Below are 19712 nucleotides of genomic sequence, written 5' to 3'. Positions count from 1 at the left end.
CCATTGCACTCTTGATGAGGTACAATTTAACAGGTGTCACATGACCGGTCCTTCCCAGGCACACACCTTGTTCAACACAAGTGTCTCCGGGTTGCTAAAACAGCATTTCTACCCCTCAGAACACTCACCTGTAAATATTGGGCAATCCCAGCTGCTTCTCTTAACCCTATTTCAAGGCCCTGCAGATCTCTTCAAAACCCACTGATTGACTATACCACCGACTTCTGGGTTGGAAAAACCATTCAACTTTTATTTAACCAGATTAAACATAATTTCACCATAACAACAGCTTTCAGTAACCCTTCTACTTCTTACTCAGGGACTGGGAGAGAAAGCCTAGTCTTATCGGAGCCCCACAGTGCTTCTCTTCATGGTCAGTCTAGCTCGCTGACCTGCTCCCTGTCTCCAGGAGCCAGCCAGCGATCCTACAAATTCAAACCCCCCAAAGTTCCAAACGGGCAGCCTGGGTGCAGTGTCCATCCAGGAGTCCAAGCCTCTATTAGCCCTGTAGCATAAATTCTTTTTGGTTCTCAACCCATTCCATTATACAACAACAACATCATACCAAATAATTTCAATTTAATATAGTCCCTTTTCCAGGGATAAGCTGTATGTGAATGATCAAAAAGTCAGTATTCAAAGAAGGAAAGGAGAGAGACAAGGGGGATGAAAAACAGGCCTTGTTCAAGACCCAAACATATGTTACGCTGACAAGCATTAGAACTATCAAAGAAGTCTTACACCAAACCATGGAAAGGCTCTACAAAGAACCATTTCAAAATCCACATAGTAACAGTATTTGTGAAGCTCAACAGATCTTACCAAGTATTACTTCACAGTGCTACTGTTTAAGCATAACAGACAAGATGTAGGTCATGGACAACCACGTGCATTATTATTACTATGTAGTCTCAGAAGCTCTGTGTCTCTTGGTGCCAAAAATGAACAGGATCTTCACAGAAACCAGGGGAAACCCGAACTCTTACCACATTATTCCACTCTGATTAGCTGTAATTTACATTGCTGGAAATATAATTGTAAATAGTCAACATTCTAGATTCTTTTGTAATATCATCTTTGTCAGTGGCTTTTTTTTGCCACTTGATATCCAATTCACGTGACATTTCCAACTATCTAAGAAAGTAACTCCATAAAATAAAATAAAAAAATTTAAAAAAGCATGAGACCATTTTTTCCTCTTCCTGCAGTCTCTGGGTTCATTCACCACATACCTTCCAGCTTCTGCAATAAGCAAGGTAGGGATCCTACAGAAAACAGGTTCCTTCACTATATAACCCTGATTCACCACATTTCCAGAGTACAGTCCATCCTTTACAAAATCCGTATTTGTCTTTGAAAACTGAATAACACTCTCTCTTTCCAACATAAAAATAACAGCTCCACCCATCACCTTCAATAGGAACTAAAGTGAATACATTAAAGCAGGAATTACTGCTGTAAGTTTGGCTTATCTACCTGAACACCTCAAAACTAAGTATTTCAAGTTTTAATGTTATCTTGTTAAAGAAGGTGGAAAAACCCAGGCAAGAAGGTCTTAGTGAAATGGAAAGAGAGAGATAAGAGATCAGGATGAAAATTCAATAGAATAGGTTCAAGTTTTTAAGTGAGGGTAATTAAACACAAACAATTTACTTAGAGGTGTGGTGGTTTTCTATCACTGAAAGTCTTTAAATCCAGACTACGTATCTCTCTCTAAAAGATGTGTTATAGCTCCAACAGAAGTTATGAGATTGATGCAGCACTTACTTGGTGAGGTTCTCTAGCCTATGTTATACAGGAGATCAGATTAGTTTATAATAGTCCCTTTCATCTTTAAAATCAATCAGTGAATGAATTCTCTGCAGCTTAATTCTATCCAGTGAAATTATATAACTTAATACAATAGAATGATTCAATTTTATTGATTCTTGATAAAACAGAATAAAATTCTTTTTTTCCCTATGTATTTGCAAACCCTATGCATCTGTGAGTGTTAACTGACAAATCATCATGGAAAACCTACAGTTTATAAAAAACAAAATTTAACATTTCAAATTCTATGTTTTAGGACTTAGTTCGCATCTAAAAACCTCTACTCAAGGATGTATGCCATCAAATATATAAAAATATCTTTTGCATAGTTGGCAGAGATGTGGGGAAGGAACGTACATTTCTTTAATGACAAGTTTTATTTTTTTTGGTTTAGAAGTTGTACACCTCCATAAAATATATATAGTGAAAGTGGTCATATTAGATTAATACAGCGTATCATAAGGTTTTAAAATTCAAGTTGGTACCATCTGCTGTTTTATTGTGTGCACTGCACCTAAGCCAGCTAGTGAAAGGAAAACCCTATATTAATATCTTCCTCTGATTGATTAAAAACCACAGAATCCAGTAAAGAACTGATAATACGCTCTTCCCCGTCATTTCAGCTTAGCTGAGATTTCTCCAAAACTGCTTAGTTATTTTTCTTAGAGTGGAGTATCAGGACAGGAAGCAGTAAAGTCAGACATCTGAAAGACATACATACTACTCCTATCTGAAGCATTTGAAATGCTGGTCAAGTCAAGTAGCACAGGCACCGAATCAATGCAGGGAGGAAGCTGATGTATTCTTCCTCATGCAATGAATAAAAGTTATGAATGTCAACAGGCTGGCACCTCAATTTCTAGAAATAGTGATCTTCTCAGACTAAAAGTCTAGCAGATGCTTTAAAGTACCTTAAACACTGCATGTGCATTTAAAGCCACTGACTGTTTAATCCACAAGGAGTAGACTTTCCCCCACAATCACCAGTTCACTTCCACTGACAGTAGCTCTAGTACAGACGAACTACCGTGATCTGAACCTGCTTAAAGTTAGGTGACATACTGATTTAAACACTGGCAGCTGGTCTACGCTAGCACTCTCATTGTTACAACTAGTGGTAAAAATCAAAAGGGGGGTGGGGGGAAGCCTACTGTAGAGAATGACTTTGTTTCGTCACAGCAGTTTTTTGCCTAAAGCTTATTCAAGAAATAATGTTTATTTTCATGAAAAGAAAATTACTTATTTAAATTTACTTTCTATCATTTGAACATAAATTTAAAAAAGCAAAACCAACCAACATCCATTTCATTCATAAAACCTAGTCATAAAAGCATTGAGATAGATTTCAACTTAGTTCCTGCATTAGATTATCACCTGAATAATTCAAGGAAAAATGGAGCCAGTGAGTAACTTATTACAATGCAACTGCAATTAGCAACAACAAAAAAAATCTGAACTGATGTGGTATATGCCTAGAACTTTTTTTTTTTTTAAACTAACATTATCATTGAACATTGAACAGTATCACTGAAAAAATATTTTACTGTTTTACAGACATATCTTCTACCCTCCTATCTCTTTCACCAAAAATGTGTTGGTAACAAGTTAGAGCTGCCCTAACGTTCTTTCAAAAAAAAAAAAAAAAAATCACATTACTGTATGCACTGAATCCTGACCTTTACTATTTGGAGCTCAAATTGCAAATGTTAGCACATTTTATTGATAATTATTAAGACTACCAGGAATCAATTTTCAAAGAAGATAGGTCAGTAATGGTGATTTCATCAACCCTTCCAGGTTTTATAAGAAGCTGTACTTCAAAACTGGTATTGAACCAAAAAAGTTTAATCAATTTCATTTCTTGACTGGACTAAGTTCTATTGTAGAAAGAGAAGATCAAACTGATTCTTTAGTTGACTGTGGTAAAGAAAGTCCTATCTGAGAAAATACGAATAGGTTTTGTACCTATTTTAGAACAAACCCCAGAACTCTGGCATTTTGTTTTGAGGCCACAGTTTTCCTCCCATAGGTCTCTAGAACTTGACAAAAATGCCTAAAAGAGCATTTTGGACTCTGGACCACAGAAACAGAATGTCTGAAGTCTCAACTCCTAGTTGGACCCCATCTAGAATGGGTGGAAAAAGCCAGTTAGGAGAACAAATGTTTAAAGACAGTTCATGCTAATATAGTGTAAATATGCTTTTCCTGGCCTGAATAGACCAGTTTTACAAACCATTTTCTAATTATCTACTCGACACAGGTCTTAGAAGAGTCTTCAGGCAATGCCAACTTGTTTTAGTTATGCATGTCTTTGGGAATGTAACATTCTACACAGTAAAATGATTATTCTAGGTAGGCACTAGTCTAAAATATAGTTTATAAAATGGTAGTGCCTGGTCTCCACTGGCCAGCTAAACCATGTTTAATACTGAAATGAAAAACATTTAAAAACCGTTCTGTTAATACTCTTATTACCAGTAATGAGAGGGTTTTAAGGGTCACTGCTGCATGAGTGGGTCCAACATTAACTCCTCAAGAGATATTCTCCAAATCACTACTTGAATCAGGCTCAGAATCTTCCCCTTCACAATTCTCCTTCTCTCAAATGGACCATCACATTGGACATCTTTCAAAGTTCCCATGCTCTTGACGCCATGGTCATGCTAATCGGAGAGGGAGTGTGTCTACTGGCTACTGCAGGAGAGTAGGAGGCAGGACTCCCATATTCTTTTTCCTGATTGCCACTCACACTGGACAAGTGATTTAACCACTGCACCTCAGTTTACCTATTTATCAAATTGATAGAACAATGCTTATTTACCTCAAGGAGTGTTGGGAAGCCTCATGAATCTTTGTAATTAAGTTTGAGATGCTTGAAGGGTAGATGTTATGTAAGTGTGAAGTATTATACATTCCTTATTTCAAACAGAATGAAATAGATTGATTTCATCCTGCACTTATGGAGGTCTTCAAGCTCCCCTCACGCTAATGTGACATCATTGTTTCCATAGTAACTAATGTACATCAAATATAATAAAAGAACAGACTAAAACCCACAACACAATACAAAAGGAGAAACACTGAATAGCATAAACAAAATATATGGTAGTGCGGTATAACATTATTGCCACTCATTTGGGAAGACCTGCATTCTTTGGGGCAGAATTACTTTGTTTCGCCACAATTGACAGCTAACACAACTCTTCCCAAAAAAGTAGTGTTACCTTTTTTTCCCCCCCCCTTATTTTAAATACCTCAACACTTTTTATACTTCACATATACTCATTATTCATATCCATAGAATACACTCCTTTATCTCTGTAGCCATGGAATGAGCTGTAGTTATTTTGCATCTCTGACCACCTCACTTGCCCTCTTCTAACCAATTCATTTGCAAAACTCTAATTCTAACATTCCAGAAACTTATGTTTTCCTTCAAACACTTACAAACAAAAGTGACAAGCAAAAAACAAAGAAAAGGAGTGTTCTTAACCTGAGTTAGCTAACTCGAAGTAAAGTCTTAGTGAAGACAAGGGAGTCTGTGGTTTTCACATCAGTTAGTAGATGTAATTAAAAACTATATGCCCCCCTGTAAAGACATAACCCAACAGCAAAGATTTAAAGGAAAAAAAAAAAACTATTTTAGCCACTGATACTTAGGAACATGCTTAACTTTAATCACAGTCCAACTGAAGTCAATGTGACTATTTATGTAAGAAAAGTTATGTACCTGCTTAAGTGTTTGTGGGTTCAGGGCCTTAATTTTCAGTAGTCTGAATTTTACAAAACTGCTATAAGCAATAAACAAAGATAACCTACCAGTAACAACATTTAAGAAAAACAGCATTTATAATTTAGTTTATTAATTTTAATTTTCAGTGTCAATAGCACATTTTACAAAGTCTTATTTAAATCCTCCTACCCTCTTTCCAAATATTTTAGGAAAGTAGAGCTATCTGAAGCTACAAACCTCAACTTCCATACCTCCACAAGCAGCTGTAACAGGAAACCAAAACCATACAAAACAAAAACAAAACCCCATACGTTCTATACATTGCATGTGGCATGTAAAGATTTTTCACGGGGGGGGGGGGGGATGAGATGGTTCAGGGAGATTAGTGATAGCACACAGTGGATTTTTGCTGATATTCATGTTTTGATAAACATGTGATTTGCACATACAGGTGGGAGTAATTGCACAGTCAAATGAACAGCTGAACATTTTACTATTTGCATGTACAATTGTGGTAACTGTTAGAACCAATTATGTATGAATAATTATAAAAATCTAGGCCTTAAATGGAATCTAGTGGCAGCAGTCCCCTGATACATATTACAGGGCTGGTGCGAAATAAGCTGGTGGTCTCAGTCCAGTTCTTAGTGGACAAGTGTCCATATCACAAAAACCACGTTAACAACTGGTACTTTTGTCAAGTGCCTCTGTAAAAGGGCTAGTTACTAAATATACCATGGGCAGCAAATGACAGTTACTGGAGCTGTCTACTCCAGAACGAGCCTGAGGCAGTATGGATGAAGCTTGCATGGATAATACACTTATTTGTACCAGTTTTGCACTACACTTTGCAGAGCTGTTGAGCGGACGCCTTTCACAAGCATTCCATTCACCGCTTCCTCATTTTTCGTCTCACCCAACCAACTCCACTGCAAAACTGCAACCAGTCTAGGTGCTGGAACTAGGGGAGCTGCCGCAACCCCCTGGCTTGAAGCGGTTTCCAGCATACACAGCATTTGCAGTTTGGTTCAATGGCTCTCCGCACCCTCACTATACAAACTCTTCCAGCACTCCTGGCGACCAGTTTGCAAACAAGCAAACCACAAAAACCCCACCTAGTCTGATGTTCTCACATCAGCGCCTCAGAGCCCAGCGGCGGATCCCCCCGCTAGGACTCCAGCCGATCCTGTCACGCCAGCGTGAACCTGGAAGGACTTTAATCCCCACACACCTGCCTATGTAGACGTACCGAGGGATAGATTCGGACTCCCCCTCCCCACAGACTCAGGGCGAGCAGGTTCTGAAGCTGCCGAAACAGACGGCCAGGGGCACGTGGGGGCTCAGGCGGCTGCCAGGACGGACAAGCCCAACCCCGGGGACAGGAGCCCTCCCAGGCCCCGGGCCGGGGACAGGAGGGTGTCCGGGGCGACGCGCGGTCCCGCTGGGACCTACCATCTCGATGATCTTGGTCTTCCTGCCCGTCTTCTTCTTCATGGTGAAGAGGTACTGGGCCAGGACGACTCCCCCCACCAGGGCGCACACGCTGGCGCTGGCCACCGCTCCCATTTTGGCCACCGCGGTCCGGTCCATGGCGGCTCCCCCCTCTGCGGGGAGGGTGGGCTGCGAAGTCTCGGTGTCCCCCCGACAGCAACACGAGGGCCCGCAAGCGGCAGAGGCCGAGAGATCCCGACGCTACCACACAGGAGGGAAGGAGGGGACGACGTTGGGAAAGACCATTCAGAGGGGGAGTTTTATCAGCCTCCCTCTTCCCCCCTGGCAGGTTGTGGCGCTTCCATACGGCGTCGTTTTCTCCATACGTCAAAAGAGAAATGCAGCTGAAATGGCTCCGGGTCTGGCTGCTCTCGGAAGAGGGGAGCTGCTCTCCCCTCCCTCAGGAAATGGTACAACCCCACCCGCCCTATCAGGGCCACTCTCGTGTCTTCCAAACTACATCTGCCGGGATGCCCCGGGGCAGACCCCCCTTCTGCTTCCGGTCCCCGCTCTCAGGGAGCGGGGTTGGTTGTTAAAGTGCTATGACAACGGGCGCGAAGATGGCCGCCGCGGCTGGCGGAGCGGGGCAGCTGGTGTCGCCTGCAGCCTCCCCCTGAGCAGCGGCTCTCCCTCCTCCACCCCGCGCCCTGTCCCGTCGGCGGGGCTGCGAGCGGGGAGGGCTGAGCCGGCTGGCGCCTGTTGATTTCCGTCCTCGGGGACCCGCTGAGCCCCAGGGCCGGAGCTTGGGAGGGACCCGCACCTCTCTGCTCGCGCACGCCCCTAATGTAGACGCCTCCTCCGCCGTGGCTGCTGGTCAGTTTCCAGGGCAGGTACTTGGGGGTGCAGAGGCCCCTGCTTGGACGGGTCTGGTGAGTAGCCCGCTTGTCTCATGCAAGGCAATGGTTCGTGCAGTGCCTGGAAACTTGCAGCCCTGTCGCTTGGGAGCTTTACAACTAGAGTGGAGGAAGCCCACGCTCGCAAACGCACGGGTTCTGCACTGGCTGGGTGATGGAGATGGACGAGCCCTGTGTAGTGTCACCCCTTCCCATATCTATGAAAAATATAAAGTGGTGCTTATATTTTCCCTGTTATTTTCGCTCAGAAATTCTCTACTCACCTTACAGTGAGGAGAAGCAGAGGCAATAATCAAAAGATGTCAGTAGGGCATTAGGGGAAAATAATTCCCAGATCATCCTACTTAATCCCCATCTTCTGCTCTCTCCCATGACTGTGTTATTAACCCAGTAAAATGCCCTGCAGTACTTTTGTATGAATGTTGATTTATGTAAAGTAGAAGTTTATCCAGTTTAGTTAAAGGTTTGTATGTGTTTTGTTGCTAGTCATTAAATAGTTTATATTTTGGAGCTTTATACCCTCCTTACAGGCAACAGGCCTTAGGTTGGCTGTTTTGGTTAGCATGGTGTTGTTTGTATTTTTTTAATTTAGAATAAATAAAACTAACAATGCTTGAGTGCTAAGGCAACAGGCATCATAGCAGTTCTTTTTTAAAAATAGTGAAAATAAATACTAAAAAAAGTTAAGAAATAATTCAAGAATTGTTGTGTATTCTGCATGGTGTGTAACTAAATCTAATTATTGAGATTCAATCTTGTACCTAATGCTTTAAAAAGACAACATATGGATTTAAACAATGGCAATCTTATACATATCACACTGCCTACAAAAGAATTATCCTCTCTCCAGTCTCTTCCACGCCCTCCCCACCCCTCCACCCAAGATAACAGCAGGCAGGTAGGGCACAAATCGGCTTTTCTACTATCGGACAGAGTCCCTCACTCATGTAATGAGGGCATCTTCTTCAAAGCGATTATACAGTGGAGGTCTTGATGCTGATTTGTTTTTATCTTGGTGTGCTCTGAGAAATAAGCTGCTGTTTAGGAAAACTAGACCAAGCTGATGATTCTTTTGATCCCTTGAATCAGAGGAGAAACCTCCTTTGGAAAGAGCCCCTCTCCTGTATGGTGTTAGGCTGGTACTCTTTTAAAGGGACAGCTACCTAGCCAAGCAGCTGCAAGGATAATTCTTTGACATATAAAAGGTGCTAGAATAATGCAAGGAGTCTGCTTAGATTAATTTTCAAGAGCGCTTTTTAGAAAATGGTTCTTGTATTTGAGTGAGAAATGTCTTTTTGTTAATGATGTCCAGGTCCTGAAATGGGTTCTGTGATATAGTCAGGTACAAGGAGCCCTGCAAAGACAGTAAAATCATTTATGGCTTGATCCATTTCATAGTGTTTTTAAGCTGTGTGATTGAAGTCCCAAGAATAGACATAACAGAACTTTTATACCTACCAAGTATTTTTTTTTTTTTTTTTAAATTTTGCTTGTCGGATTTTGTGTGGACTCCATCTCCCACCTTAAGTTTCTATAATATGCTGTTAATTATTATTAACTTATGAATCTTGTACAAACTAATGTTTCTGAAAAATATGCTCCATTTGAAAAGTGTATGATGATATAAGAACATAAGAATGGCCATACTGGGTCAGACCAAAGGTCTGTCTAGCCCAGTAGCCTGTCTTCTGACAATGGCCAATGTCAGATGCTTCAAAGGGAATGAGCAGAACAGGGCAGTTACCAAGTGATCTATCCCGCTGTGGTCCAGTCCCGACAACTGGCAGTCAGGTGCTTAGGGACACCTAGACCATAGACCATTTTGGCTAATAGCCATTGATTGACCTACCCTCCATGAACTTTTCTAATTCTTTTTTGAACCTACTTACAGTTTTTTTGGCCTTCACAACATCCCCTGGCAACGAGTGCCACAGGGACATCACCTCACAAATATTTAGAATTCCTGATTTAATTTGTTTTTGTGCTGATCTGATGTGGAATCAAAGCAAAAATAATTTAGGTTACTATGCTTCCTAGAAAAGCTAACATGATCTGTAGAACTTGATATGAAAAATATGGATTTTACCCCAGAGTCTGTTTCCTTTTAGCGTGAAGGAGAATGTCTTTATTTAAAGCCCGAGATTGGTGGTCAACAGCTCTTGGAGAAAAAGAAGAATTTGATCAAGGGTGTTTATGTGTAGCCGATGTTGACAACAGCGGCAGTGGACAAGGTAAACAGAAATTCTGAGTTGGCGTTCAGATTTTAAAGGTGACATAAACATGCCTGAAAATTTTATTGACTCCAGCAACATATGCTAAATGCTTATTAACAAGATGAAGTAGGAGGCATTTGGCATATACTACTACACTTTGTCCCCTGCCCCTTTTCTTTTTGTTTTCAGAGTTCACTTAGATAGTCTAGAATGCATCATTTCATTTTATATGATGTCATTGCTTTCAAGAAACCCTGCTAGAGCCTGGAACATGTAAGTGGCATTTTTTCACAAGTATGTGGCACCATTTTCATATTTTTAATATTACCTCAGTGTGTACAGTATTAAAGAATTGTTGAAAACATTGCCATACACTTGAAGGGGAAAAACACTTATCAAGTATAATTGCAAAATACAGTTTTGGGCATCTTTTGGTGGGAAGTTCAAGAAAGTAACTGCTAGTTTAATGAAGCTAGTACTAACTCAACCATGAGAGGTTATGTTTGATGTCAGCTTGGGTTTGAAGTAGCTAGGGTTGCGTTTGGGACCTGCTACCAAGAGTTTTAAAGTGTTAGTTTTGACCTATAAATCCCTAAATGTTTTGGGATCTGCTTACGTGAGACTGCCTTTCTGTGCCATTCTGCCTCAGTTGTAATCAGAAAAAGTCTTTGCGCTTGATTTCCCCCCCGACTTGTTCTTTCAAAAAAAAAAAAAAAAGGGGGGGGAGCTGCTGACAGAGTGTTCTCCTTTCCTTTGGTTTCAGAGTAGCAGCCGTGTTAGTCTGTATTTGCAAAAAGAAAAGGAGTACTTGTGGCACCTTAGAGACTAACCAATTTATTTTGGTTATTCCTTTGAAATGTCTTGAAATAGCTGGAATTTGTTAGGTTTTGTAGCATGCCCAAAAATCATCTTTCTGAGCAGGTATTAGCTGAGGCAATTGAAGGTGGAATTTCCGTCTAGTGGGAAAGTGCTGTTGCTGGGGAGAAGAGCTTAAACTGTATAGGTCATATTACCGGATATTCAATAGTGCTAAGGTGGGAGGAAGAAGTATTGCTACTTTGGTCAATCGTTTTACTTTGCATTTACTATGTTCCATGGTCTATAAATATGTTATGGGTGGCCAGAGCACTTGATGGGGTACCCTTTGGTATGGAATTTGATCAAAAGTAAATAAAATAAGAGATAAACCTGACTGCCTGCACATCTGGATGAAGGAAAAAAAAATCCCTCTTTAGGCAAGTTTATCAAATGTAAGAAAAATATTTTGTAAAGAATGTGTAAATGAGGTAGCTTTAGGGAGCTAAGGGACATACAAATGTCTTCATGACTGCATCTTCATCTGTCAGTGTGATATACAGATAAATTGTGACAGAAATGGATGAGGTAGAGATTAGAGTGCAAGGGGCAGAGGTCACGCTCTGAGTTGAATGAATTGCAGCATGAATGTTGTTTGCTACAGTAGAGGTGAAGATAGCTGCCTGCTTCTCCACCTGTGTGAAATGGGGTCCTGTGGAACTGTTCCAAATGGCTAAAAGCCTGGTAAACCTTGGCTGCCTCCACTCTGAAACAGTCAGATCTTTTATATTATGAGTATGTCCATGTAACTTATGGACAGGATTTATTGGATACATCTCAGATGCAGATCGATGTCTGGAGGAGATAAATGTTAGTGTCATCTCTGGAGGTTGTGAGCAGAACTGATCTCCTCAGGTACAGGGGACGTTCTGTAATCATTTTTGTTTACTTACTTCAGATTTGTGTTTCTTAAGAATCTTTGCTGACTTTTATTAAATACTATTTCATAATAAATATTATTACTATAGGAATCCTGAACCAAATCCACTATTCCACCCCCACCCCCCCGCTGTCCTGCTGGTAATAGCTCACCTTAAGTGATCACTCTCGTTACAGTGTGTATGGTAACACCCATTGTTTCATGTTCTCTGTGTATATAAATCTCCACACTGTATTTTCCACTGAATGCATCCGATGAAGTGACCTGTAGCTCATGAAAGCTTATGCTCAAATAAATTTGTTAGTCTCTAAGGTGCCACAAGTACTCCTTTTTTTTTTTTTTTTTTTTTAATAAAGTCAAGGGGAGTTTCACCCACTTATGTCAAGCCTAAATTTGGCCCATTCTACGTTTTTGATACATTGACCTGAAAAAGTAATAATCAGACTTCAGTTTCTCATCTGGATAGCATCTATAACATTGTTACCAGATTTTTAAAAGTCAACATTCTGCTGCTTGTTTGGTGAGAAGAGCGTTGCCAAATCTCTAAGACTTGAGAACTGAACATTTGGAGGTACTGGCTACACTCAGAGAGTGGATTTCGGAGACTGGACTGGAGTTTGAGAACTATCGCTTCCTCGTTCTCACTGTTGAAATATTTAAGCAGGTTCGGTATTTAGGCTGCAGAACATCAGCATAATTATGTGTAAACATCCCATCATTTTAGGGGTACACTTTTAAGCACATATGCAGAACATTTACTTCTCTATTTTTAATTTTCCTCTTGTTGGACATTTTTCTGCAGATAAAATAATTGTTGGCAGTTATATTGGATATCTTCGAATCTTTAATCCTCACCCTGTCAAACCTGGAGATGGAATGCAAGCTGAAGATTTGCTCCTGGAAGTGCAACTGCGAGATTCAATACTCCAGGTGGAAGTAGGAAAATTTGTTTCGTAAGTAAACAGTCCATGTTGCTGATAATGATTACGCTAATTAGGAGGCTTTAGGCTAATTTGTCATAGTAGCTAACTTGCCTCCCTAAAGACCATCTAGATCAATTTTGTAATGTGCCGGGGGTTTGGTTTGAACTATCTCATTTGAATCCACATCTCCTTCTTGGCACTGCAGTGTTTGACTCTTACAACCATTTAAAAAAAAAATCATGAACTCTGAATTATGCATTTCATCTGCTTATTGATTTATATAGTATAGAGCATAAATGGAAAAAAATGTTTATGCTCATTAAGGTAAAATCTTAGTCTAGGTTATATTAAAATCCCCAAATGTCCTCTACTTCTGTTCTGATGCTGCATATAAACATTGCTGTGCTTCTTTAAAAAAGTACTTGTCTACTACGTATGCAGCAGCCATGTTGCTTTGCAAGCTATTTTATTTGTTATAAGCCAATTTAAGAGTAGTGCCTATCTCTGTTCTTAACACCATTCATTTCTTAATTGGGTGTTCTTGAAGGTGCTGCACAGATGCAGCAATGTCTTATGGTATTGGAACTAGCCAAAGGTGGCTGCTGCTGCTATTATTATTACTTTTTAATTATTTATTATTAATTAATTATTTTATTATAGTGCAAGAGCTCTTTTCTTTGCAGTAAATGAGATTATTTGTGTATCGAGGATGGGCACAGAATACAAAATATTGTGACTATCTTAGTATAATGAGGGTTTAATTTTGTATTGTGGATTAACTGATTCAGTCTACTGTTACTAAACTGTGTCTCATACAAACTGTAAAGTAGCATCCATATCTATCAAATGATGCTCATCTAAAGTGACAATCACACATTTGCCCCCTACTATTATTCTCACTGGAAGTATTAGTAGTAGCTTGTTAGATAACAGGATCACGCTGAATCAGAAAAAGCTTGCATGCTTCATGTGCTCACATCTGCAAAATGTCTCTTAGGGATCTACTGAGAACTTAACAACTCTTAGCTATCAAATATAATTTCAGATGTTTTAATTCTGAGAGATAATTTAGTTGCACAATATTTCATTTGGCTGGTAATTAACATTTGAGAATTTGGGGGCCTGATCCAAAGCACAGGGAAGTCCACCAGGAGGCTTTACATTGACTTTAGTGTGTCTTAGATTAGGCCCTCAGTGCTGCAGTTTACTGGAAACTCACTTGCAAATTTTCTTCTTTTTTTTCTCCCCCCCCCCACTCCCCTCATTGTCAGTGGTACTGAACTACTTCATCTGGCTGTACTGCATTGCAGAAAACTGTGTGTGTATGCTGTCTCAGGTAAAAAAAAACTGCCCAGAATAGCTGTCTATCTCTCTGTCTGCCTTTTTTGTGTGCTATTGATCAGTTTAGCTATCTGGTCTGACTAGGCATATGTAGTGAGAAGTTTCTGTGGTACTGACAGTGCAAAGTCACAATCAAAGTGTTTGAAGGACTCTCAACATTCTGGACTGATGTTTCTTCTCTTACACACTCTTGGTCCTTCTTTGTCATACAGTAGCAATTATGTATAAAATGTACCCTCTGGCTAATAGAGAGCAGGCAGCTTGCTCTGAGTGTGCTGAATTGTTCTGTGCCAAGGCACTGATGAGTTGTAGTTATGTAGACTGCGCTCTTCAAAGAGAAGCACTAGTGTTACCTCTGCAACATTCCAAGTTCTCCTTTGCTTGAAGAGTGATATTGCAGATCTACCTTGTGGAAGCAGTAGCTCTGCTGCTGAACCATTTGGCACGTTCTGAGCTTTGTAACTAGCTTTACCATTCAGAGGATTATTTTAGAGCGCATGTGGAAGATTAATATTAAACTTGTGCATGGAAAAGCAAATGTGTGTGTTTGTCAACAGAAATGTGTCAATAGTAGTGTGTGTTTGTCAATAAAAGCTTCTTATGTTACAACTTTGAGTACAGAAGCTGATGCACAGAGCTCTAATGAACAAACTGTTGGCAGATAAAGATGCCCTGTAAATATAATTGTTTTAGAAAATGAACTAAATTTTATTAAACATTAAATGCTTGATACTTGCCTTAAAATAAGAGAGGCTCTGGGGAAGATGAATTAGTGAAGGCAAGGAGGCCAGAATAGCAAAATGAAAGGGTAAACCTGCTTATTCTTCCCCTCCTTTAGTGTGTAGAAGGTCTGAATGTGACAGAACTGATGCAGCTGTACTGTTTGCATTACGTAATCAAATATGAAACTGAATTCTTGGATCTCTAAGATGCACAAAACAAAAGAAACTTCTTTTGCTGGAGTTCTGCATAAACTGGAACATGAGGAATTTGCCTCATTTTTCAACATTTCTTACATAGTTACATAAACATGACTTCAGTTTTAGAGATTTTTTGAAATAATCCCCAATTTGTAGGCCAAAAGGATCCTCCTTAATCTTGACCAGACTATATTAACATCTCACAAAGGATTACAGAAAGTTAGGCTTATTACTGTTCTTACTGTTGGATCCACTGTCAGGTAGTCTGTAGCTGAACAAGTGGTGGTGTACAGGTTTGTTCACTATTGGAAACTTTGTGCTCACTTTGTTGGTGTAGTAGAGCTGGGTTCTGGGGCAGCTAATAGTATAAAATGGGGTGGGAGGAAACTTTTGGAGCTGCAGGGCTCAAGGCAGAAAAGCTCAAATCAACAATGGTTGGATTCAGTTTAGATGATGCAGCATGGAATATAGGCACTTCAAATGATGCTAAGGTCCATTTTAGACTACATTGTCCTTACTTTGTTGAGCATTGCATCAACCACAGTTCTAAACTTACTATTCTGGTTCTTAAGAGATTTTCCAAATTTTGACAGTGTGATTTTTTTCAAATTTTATTAATTCCCCAAATATACCAACTTTAAGCTCTTGTAGATACCTCTGAGATATAGATTATATACTTCTGAAATATCTCCAGGCATCTATCTGCAGGAGCTTGAAGTTGTTATCATGTCCGGGGATTAACAAAATATGTATATGGCATCTGCAGCGTCCAGCACTACACTGAGTTACTATTTGGGTAATTATCAGTTCTCTGTCAACCATTAGAAACATACTGCAAAAATAGAGTCAAGAGCGGATGTGGCGTAATTTAGAGTCTCTCTTAAGGAGATTAAGATGTTTTGGCTGAAACAAATTGCGAGACATACTTTGTTTGTTGGATCCTAGAACTACAGAATCGTAATGCAAAACATTTTGTTTTGCCTTCTTTGGGTGAGTAAATTCATTTCTGATTACATGGCTGAACCATATACTGTGGAAAGATGTGAGAGTCCTTTGCTCAAATAGTCTTCTTCAGGGCAGGCACTGTCTCTTATTTTGTTTTATACAGTGCTTAGTATAATGGAACCCCACTCCTGGTTTTGGCCTCTAGATACTGCTGATGTACAAATAATAAACACGTTTGCCACTTTCCTAAAAATATATCATTGTCAACCCTCAGACCCATACCAAAGCAACTAATAATAGATAAGGCCTCCGCATATAATGTTCTTAAATAATCTAAAAAAGTTCCTGTTTTTCCTTCATGTGGACCACAAGTTAAAAATTAGACATCTATATTGTTCCTTGTTTTTTCATAGGAACTTTGGGAAATGTGGAACATGGGAACCAGTATCAGATCAAACTTATGTATGAACACAATCTTCAGAGAACAGCCTGCAACATGACTTATGGACCATTTGGTGGTGTGAAAGGTAAATTAATTCTAAGTGAATTTTAGCCTGTGGATTAAAGTTTATTCATTGATCAAGAACAACGTGGGCTTGTGGCATATGCAAGCTTTCCCACTTTGGGGCTATGTTACATTTAGCAGGGAATGTCTAGGAATCGAAGAATACTTAAAGCTCTACTTCAATTGCGGAATGATTGTCAAATAATTGTGGCTGAGTTGCGTACAAGACATGGAAAATAGCTGAAAAGTAATAATAGACCTCTGGCTTTTTCAAATTACCACAATTAATAAAGAAGACCTCTTTGTTTAAGAGAAATTTTCTGGAACAATATAAACACTCAGGTATTATGTTATGCCTACTAATTTTTTTTGATAACAGGACATTTTGCTGCAACAATATTATGGTCATTAGTGCCTGGGGCTCCGGCTGACAGCAGGACCCCCAGCCTCCCAGGCAGCAGATAAAATTGTGGTGGAAGCCTAATATTGCAAGATTCGCAATATTGCAAATTAAGTAGGGCCTCAAGTATAGTTCATTTTGATGCTCATTCAGTCCTGGGCCTCTTCTGAAAATGCTAGTAAGCTTCTGTTTTGGGAGTTTTTGTGGTGCTGCCATCTTTAGATTAGTAGTTGGGATGGGAACAGTTAGGAAGTATCTTTTATTTTGCTTTTGTTTTTAACACATCAGTGAACCTAAAATAAGAAAGTTAAATACAGAGTATACTAGGGTGATTAAAGGTCAAGTGTTGAAATAAGGATATTGGCTCATAAGGACACTTATGTTAAAACTATATTAAAAAACAAATAAAACCCAAATTTTCTTTCCTTGTAAAAATTCAGATGTTGAAAATGTCTCTTGTTTTAATACATTTAAGTCATGGTATGCATTTTGCCGAGATTGGACAATGAAAATAGAGTAGTCCTCTTTACTCTCCGGACTGCTGTGTGTGTATTTGTTTGTTTTTTGGCTTCTCCCCTTTCTGTTCCATCTGCCCTATTAAATCTTTTTTAAAAGAAAGTCTATGTAATGTTATCCTTTGAAATGTTAAGCAGACATCTTGTTGTTCAGTATATTACAGTCTTCAGTTAACTTCTGCAGCCAAATTTTAAATGCTTTGCTCCTGTTATCCTGGAAATACTTTTTTGCACATGCTTTATTTATGCACATATGTAAGTGTTTGCAGGTTTGGGGGCCTTACTGAACCATTATTTGCATAAATCAATTTGACTACTTGTGAAGTTAATGCTACTCATTTTGAGTAGGGGGTATCAAAATCTGACTTTATGTAAATATACATGTGTTTAACCACTAGAGGGCTCCTATATTTTCCCCTGAATGAAAGGTAGTGTGAATTATAGGATGAAAATAAAAAGAATTGAAACTAAACAAATTGTGGTTCCTAACTTGAGGTTGTATACATAATTTTTTCTAGATGACTATTCAATGTCTAGTCATCCATTCCATAAAATAAAAACACACAACACAAATAACAATACATTGTTAAGGGCTGACAGAAATATTCGGGAGTAAAATGAGCCCAAACCTCTCCAGTCCTCTCCTTGAGAGGACCCCCCCCCCCGACCCCAAAAAATGCACTTTCCTGTTTGTCTAGAAAGTTGACAAATTTGAGCTCACGCCCCAACTTGTTTGATCAGAATTCCAAAGTGGAAGACCCCTTCTGCAGGGCACTGCCAACCACTTTCTCCCTTTTAGTGGGGAACTCCAACTCAAGCTTCTCTGCTGATGGCAGTTGTGGTAGAGTGACCCAAAAAAGCAGCAGCATCAAAATAACAGATGGTTTGAAATCATTATCTTGCATTCCGATTGGTAGCTAATACAAGTTGTGGAACACCAGCATAATGTGCTGCCAGTGTGAAACTCTGTAATTATGACAGGTTTCAGAATAGCAGCCGTGTTAGTCTGTATTCTCAGAAAGAAAAGGAGTACTTGTGGCACCTTGGAGACTAACACATTTATTTGAGCATAAGCTTTCGTGAGCTACAGGTGACTTCATCGGATGCATTCAGTGGAAAATACAGTGGGGAGATTTATATACATAGAGAACATGAAACAATGGGTGTTACCATACACAAGTAAAGAGAGCTCACCTTAAGTGATCACTATTACCAGCAGGAGTGGCGGGGGGGCTTTTGTAGTGATGATCAAGGTGGGCCATTTCCAGCAGTTGACACACTACAAAAGGTTCTCCCCTCCCCTCCCCCCTGCTCATAATATCTCACCTTAAGTGATCACTCTCCTTACAGTGTGTATGGTAACACCCATTGTTTCATGTTCTCTATGTATATAAATCTCCCCACTGTATTTTCCACTGAATGCATCCGATGAAGTGAGCTGTAGCTCACGAAAGCTTATGCTCAAATAAATGTGTTAGTCTCTAAGGTGCCACAGATACTCCTTTTCTTTCTGCGTAATAAGTGGTCCACCACATTTTATGTGAACTTCACTTTCTGCATGTTCTCAAGGCGTTGTCTCACAAAGAACACTTTACAGCAAAGTGTCTCAAAGTCACAAAGATACGGATAAGTGTGGTAAGGTCCACATCAGAGAGAAAAGGCATGACTCATCTTGCCAGGTGGGGGGAAAATATGCTCCAGGCAACCGCTACTAGCTGGGCTTCCAAGAGAAGTCAGTCTCTAATAATAAACTTCGATTATATGCTTTTACAAATGGCATCGACTCTCTTTCAGTTATGAGCACCAATAAAAGCTTTACCAACTCTCTGGCTTCTTCCCCCAACCTACGAACTTTATCTCTGTCTTGTCTGGACTAAGTTGCAGTCAGCTAGCCTTTGTCCAAGGCTTAAACTCATTGTAACATTGGATTATTTATTGTGTTGATCTGGCTCGGTGAGATGTGTTGGAGAAGTAATTTTATATTGAATACTGTACAGCCCATGTTTCTTTACCGATGCTGTCAGCCTCATATACATGTGGAATTGGTGGGGTAACAGTGGTGGGGACTCTTGTGTTATGCTGTAGGAGAGAAGTCCTGGGACAGAGGAAATATTGCCCGTGACTGTCCTCTGGGTATAAGAATGGAGTCATTCAACAGCAACTTTATCCATTCCTACCAGGATTTACTAGTGAGTTAAGAGAACTTTAGTATTGTTATCAAAAGCTGCTGACTAATCTAAGAGTCTGCTTGGACACATTTTGTCTTCATTCATTCCTAGGAGCAGTGAATCAATTAATGCAACCACTTTAGTTTCTGTCTCATAC

General features: G+C 39.8%; 2 protein-coding genes across 10 annotated transcripts in view; one reads left to right on the top strand and one right to left on the bottom strand.

Annotated features, from left to right (window-relative positions):
* NT5C3A (5'-nucleotidase, cytosolic IIIA) overlaps positions 1-7260 on the bottom strand; it is a 35622-nt gene extending 28362 nt beyond the window's left edge. Inside the window, exon 1 of one of the 2 annotated variants that reach the window (XM_074945365.1) lies at positions 6998-7260. In XM_074945365.1, coding sequence (XP_074801466.1) covers positions 6998-7135 — 138 coding nt within the window. In that variant the 5' untranslated portion in view covers positions 7136-7260. The remainder of the gene's footprint in view (positions 1-6997) is intronic. The other variant, XM_074945366.1, reaches the window with a different exon arrangement.
* Positions 7261-7558: 298 nt separating this feature from the next.
* Positions 7559-19712, top strand: part of BBS9 (Bardet-Biedl syndrome 9) — a 432945-nt gene continuing 420791 nt past the window's right edge. For 7 of the 8 annotated variants that reach the window (XR_012638234.1, XR_012638233.1, XM_074945360.1 and 4 more), the window contains exons 1-5: positions 7559-7905; positions 9999-10121; positions 12641-12791; positions 14033-14097; positions 16381-16494. Coding sequence is in view for 6 of the 8 variants with exons in the window: in XM_074945360.1 (XP_074801461.1) it covers positions 10010-10121; positions 12641-12791; positions 14033-14097; positions 16381-16494 (442 nt within the window). In the remaining 2 variants the exon portion in view is untranslated. Of the gene's footprint in view, positions 7906-9998; positions 10122-12640; positions 12792-14032; positions 14098-16380; positions 16495-19712 lie in introns of those variants that run through there. The other variant, XM_074945362.1, reaches the window with a different exon arrangement.

The sequence above is a fragment of the Natator depressus genome, chromosome 2 (assembly GCF_965152275.1).
Source record: "Natator depressus isolate rNatDep1 chromosome 2, rNatDep2.hap1, whole genome shotgun sequence".
NCBI classification, from domain to species: Eukaryota; Metazoa; Chordata; order Testudines; family Cheloniidae; genus Natator; species Natator depressus.
The sequence above is the reverse complement of the archived record's forward strand: the minus strand, read 5'-3'. Positions and strand labels throughout refer to the sequence as shown.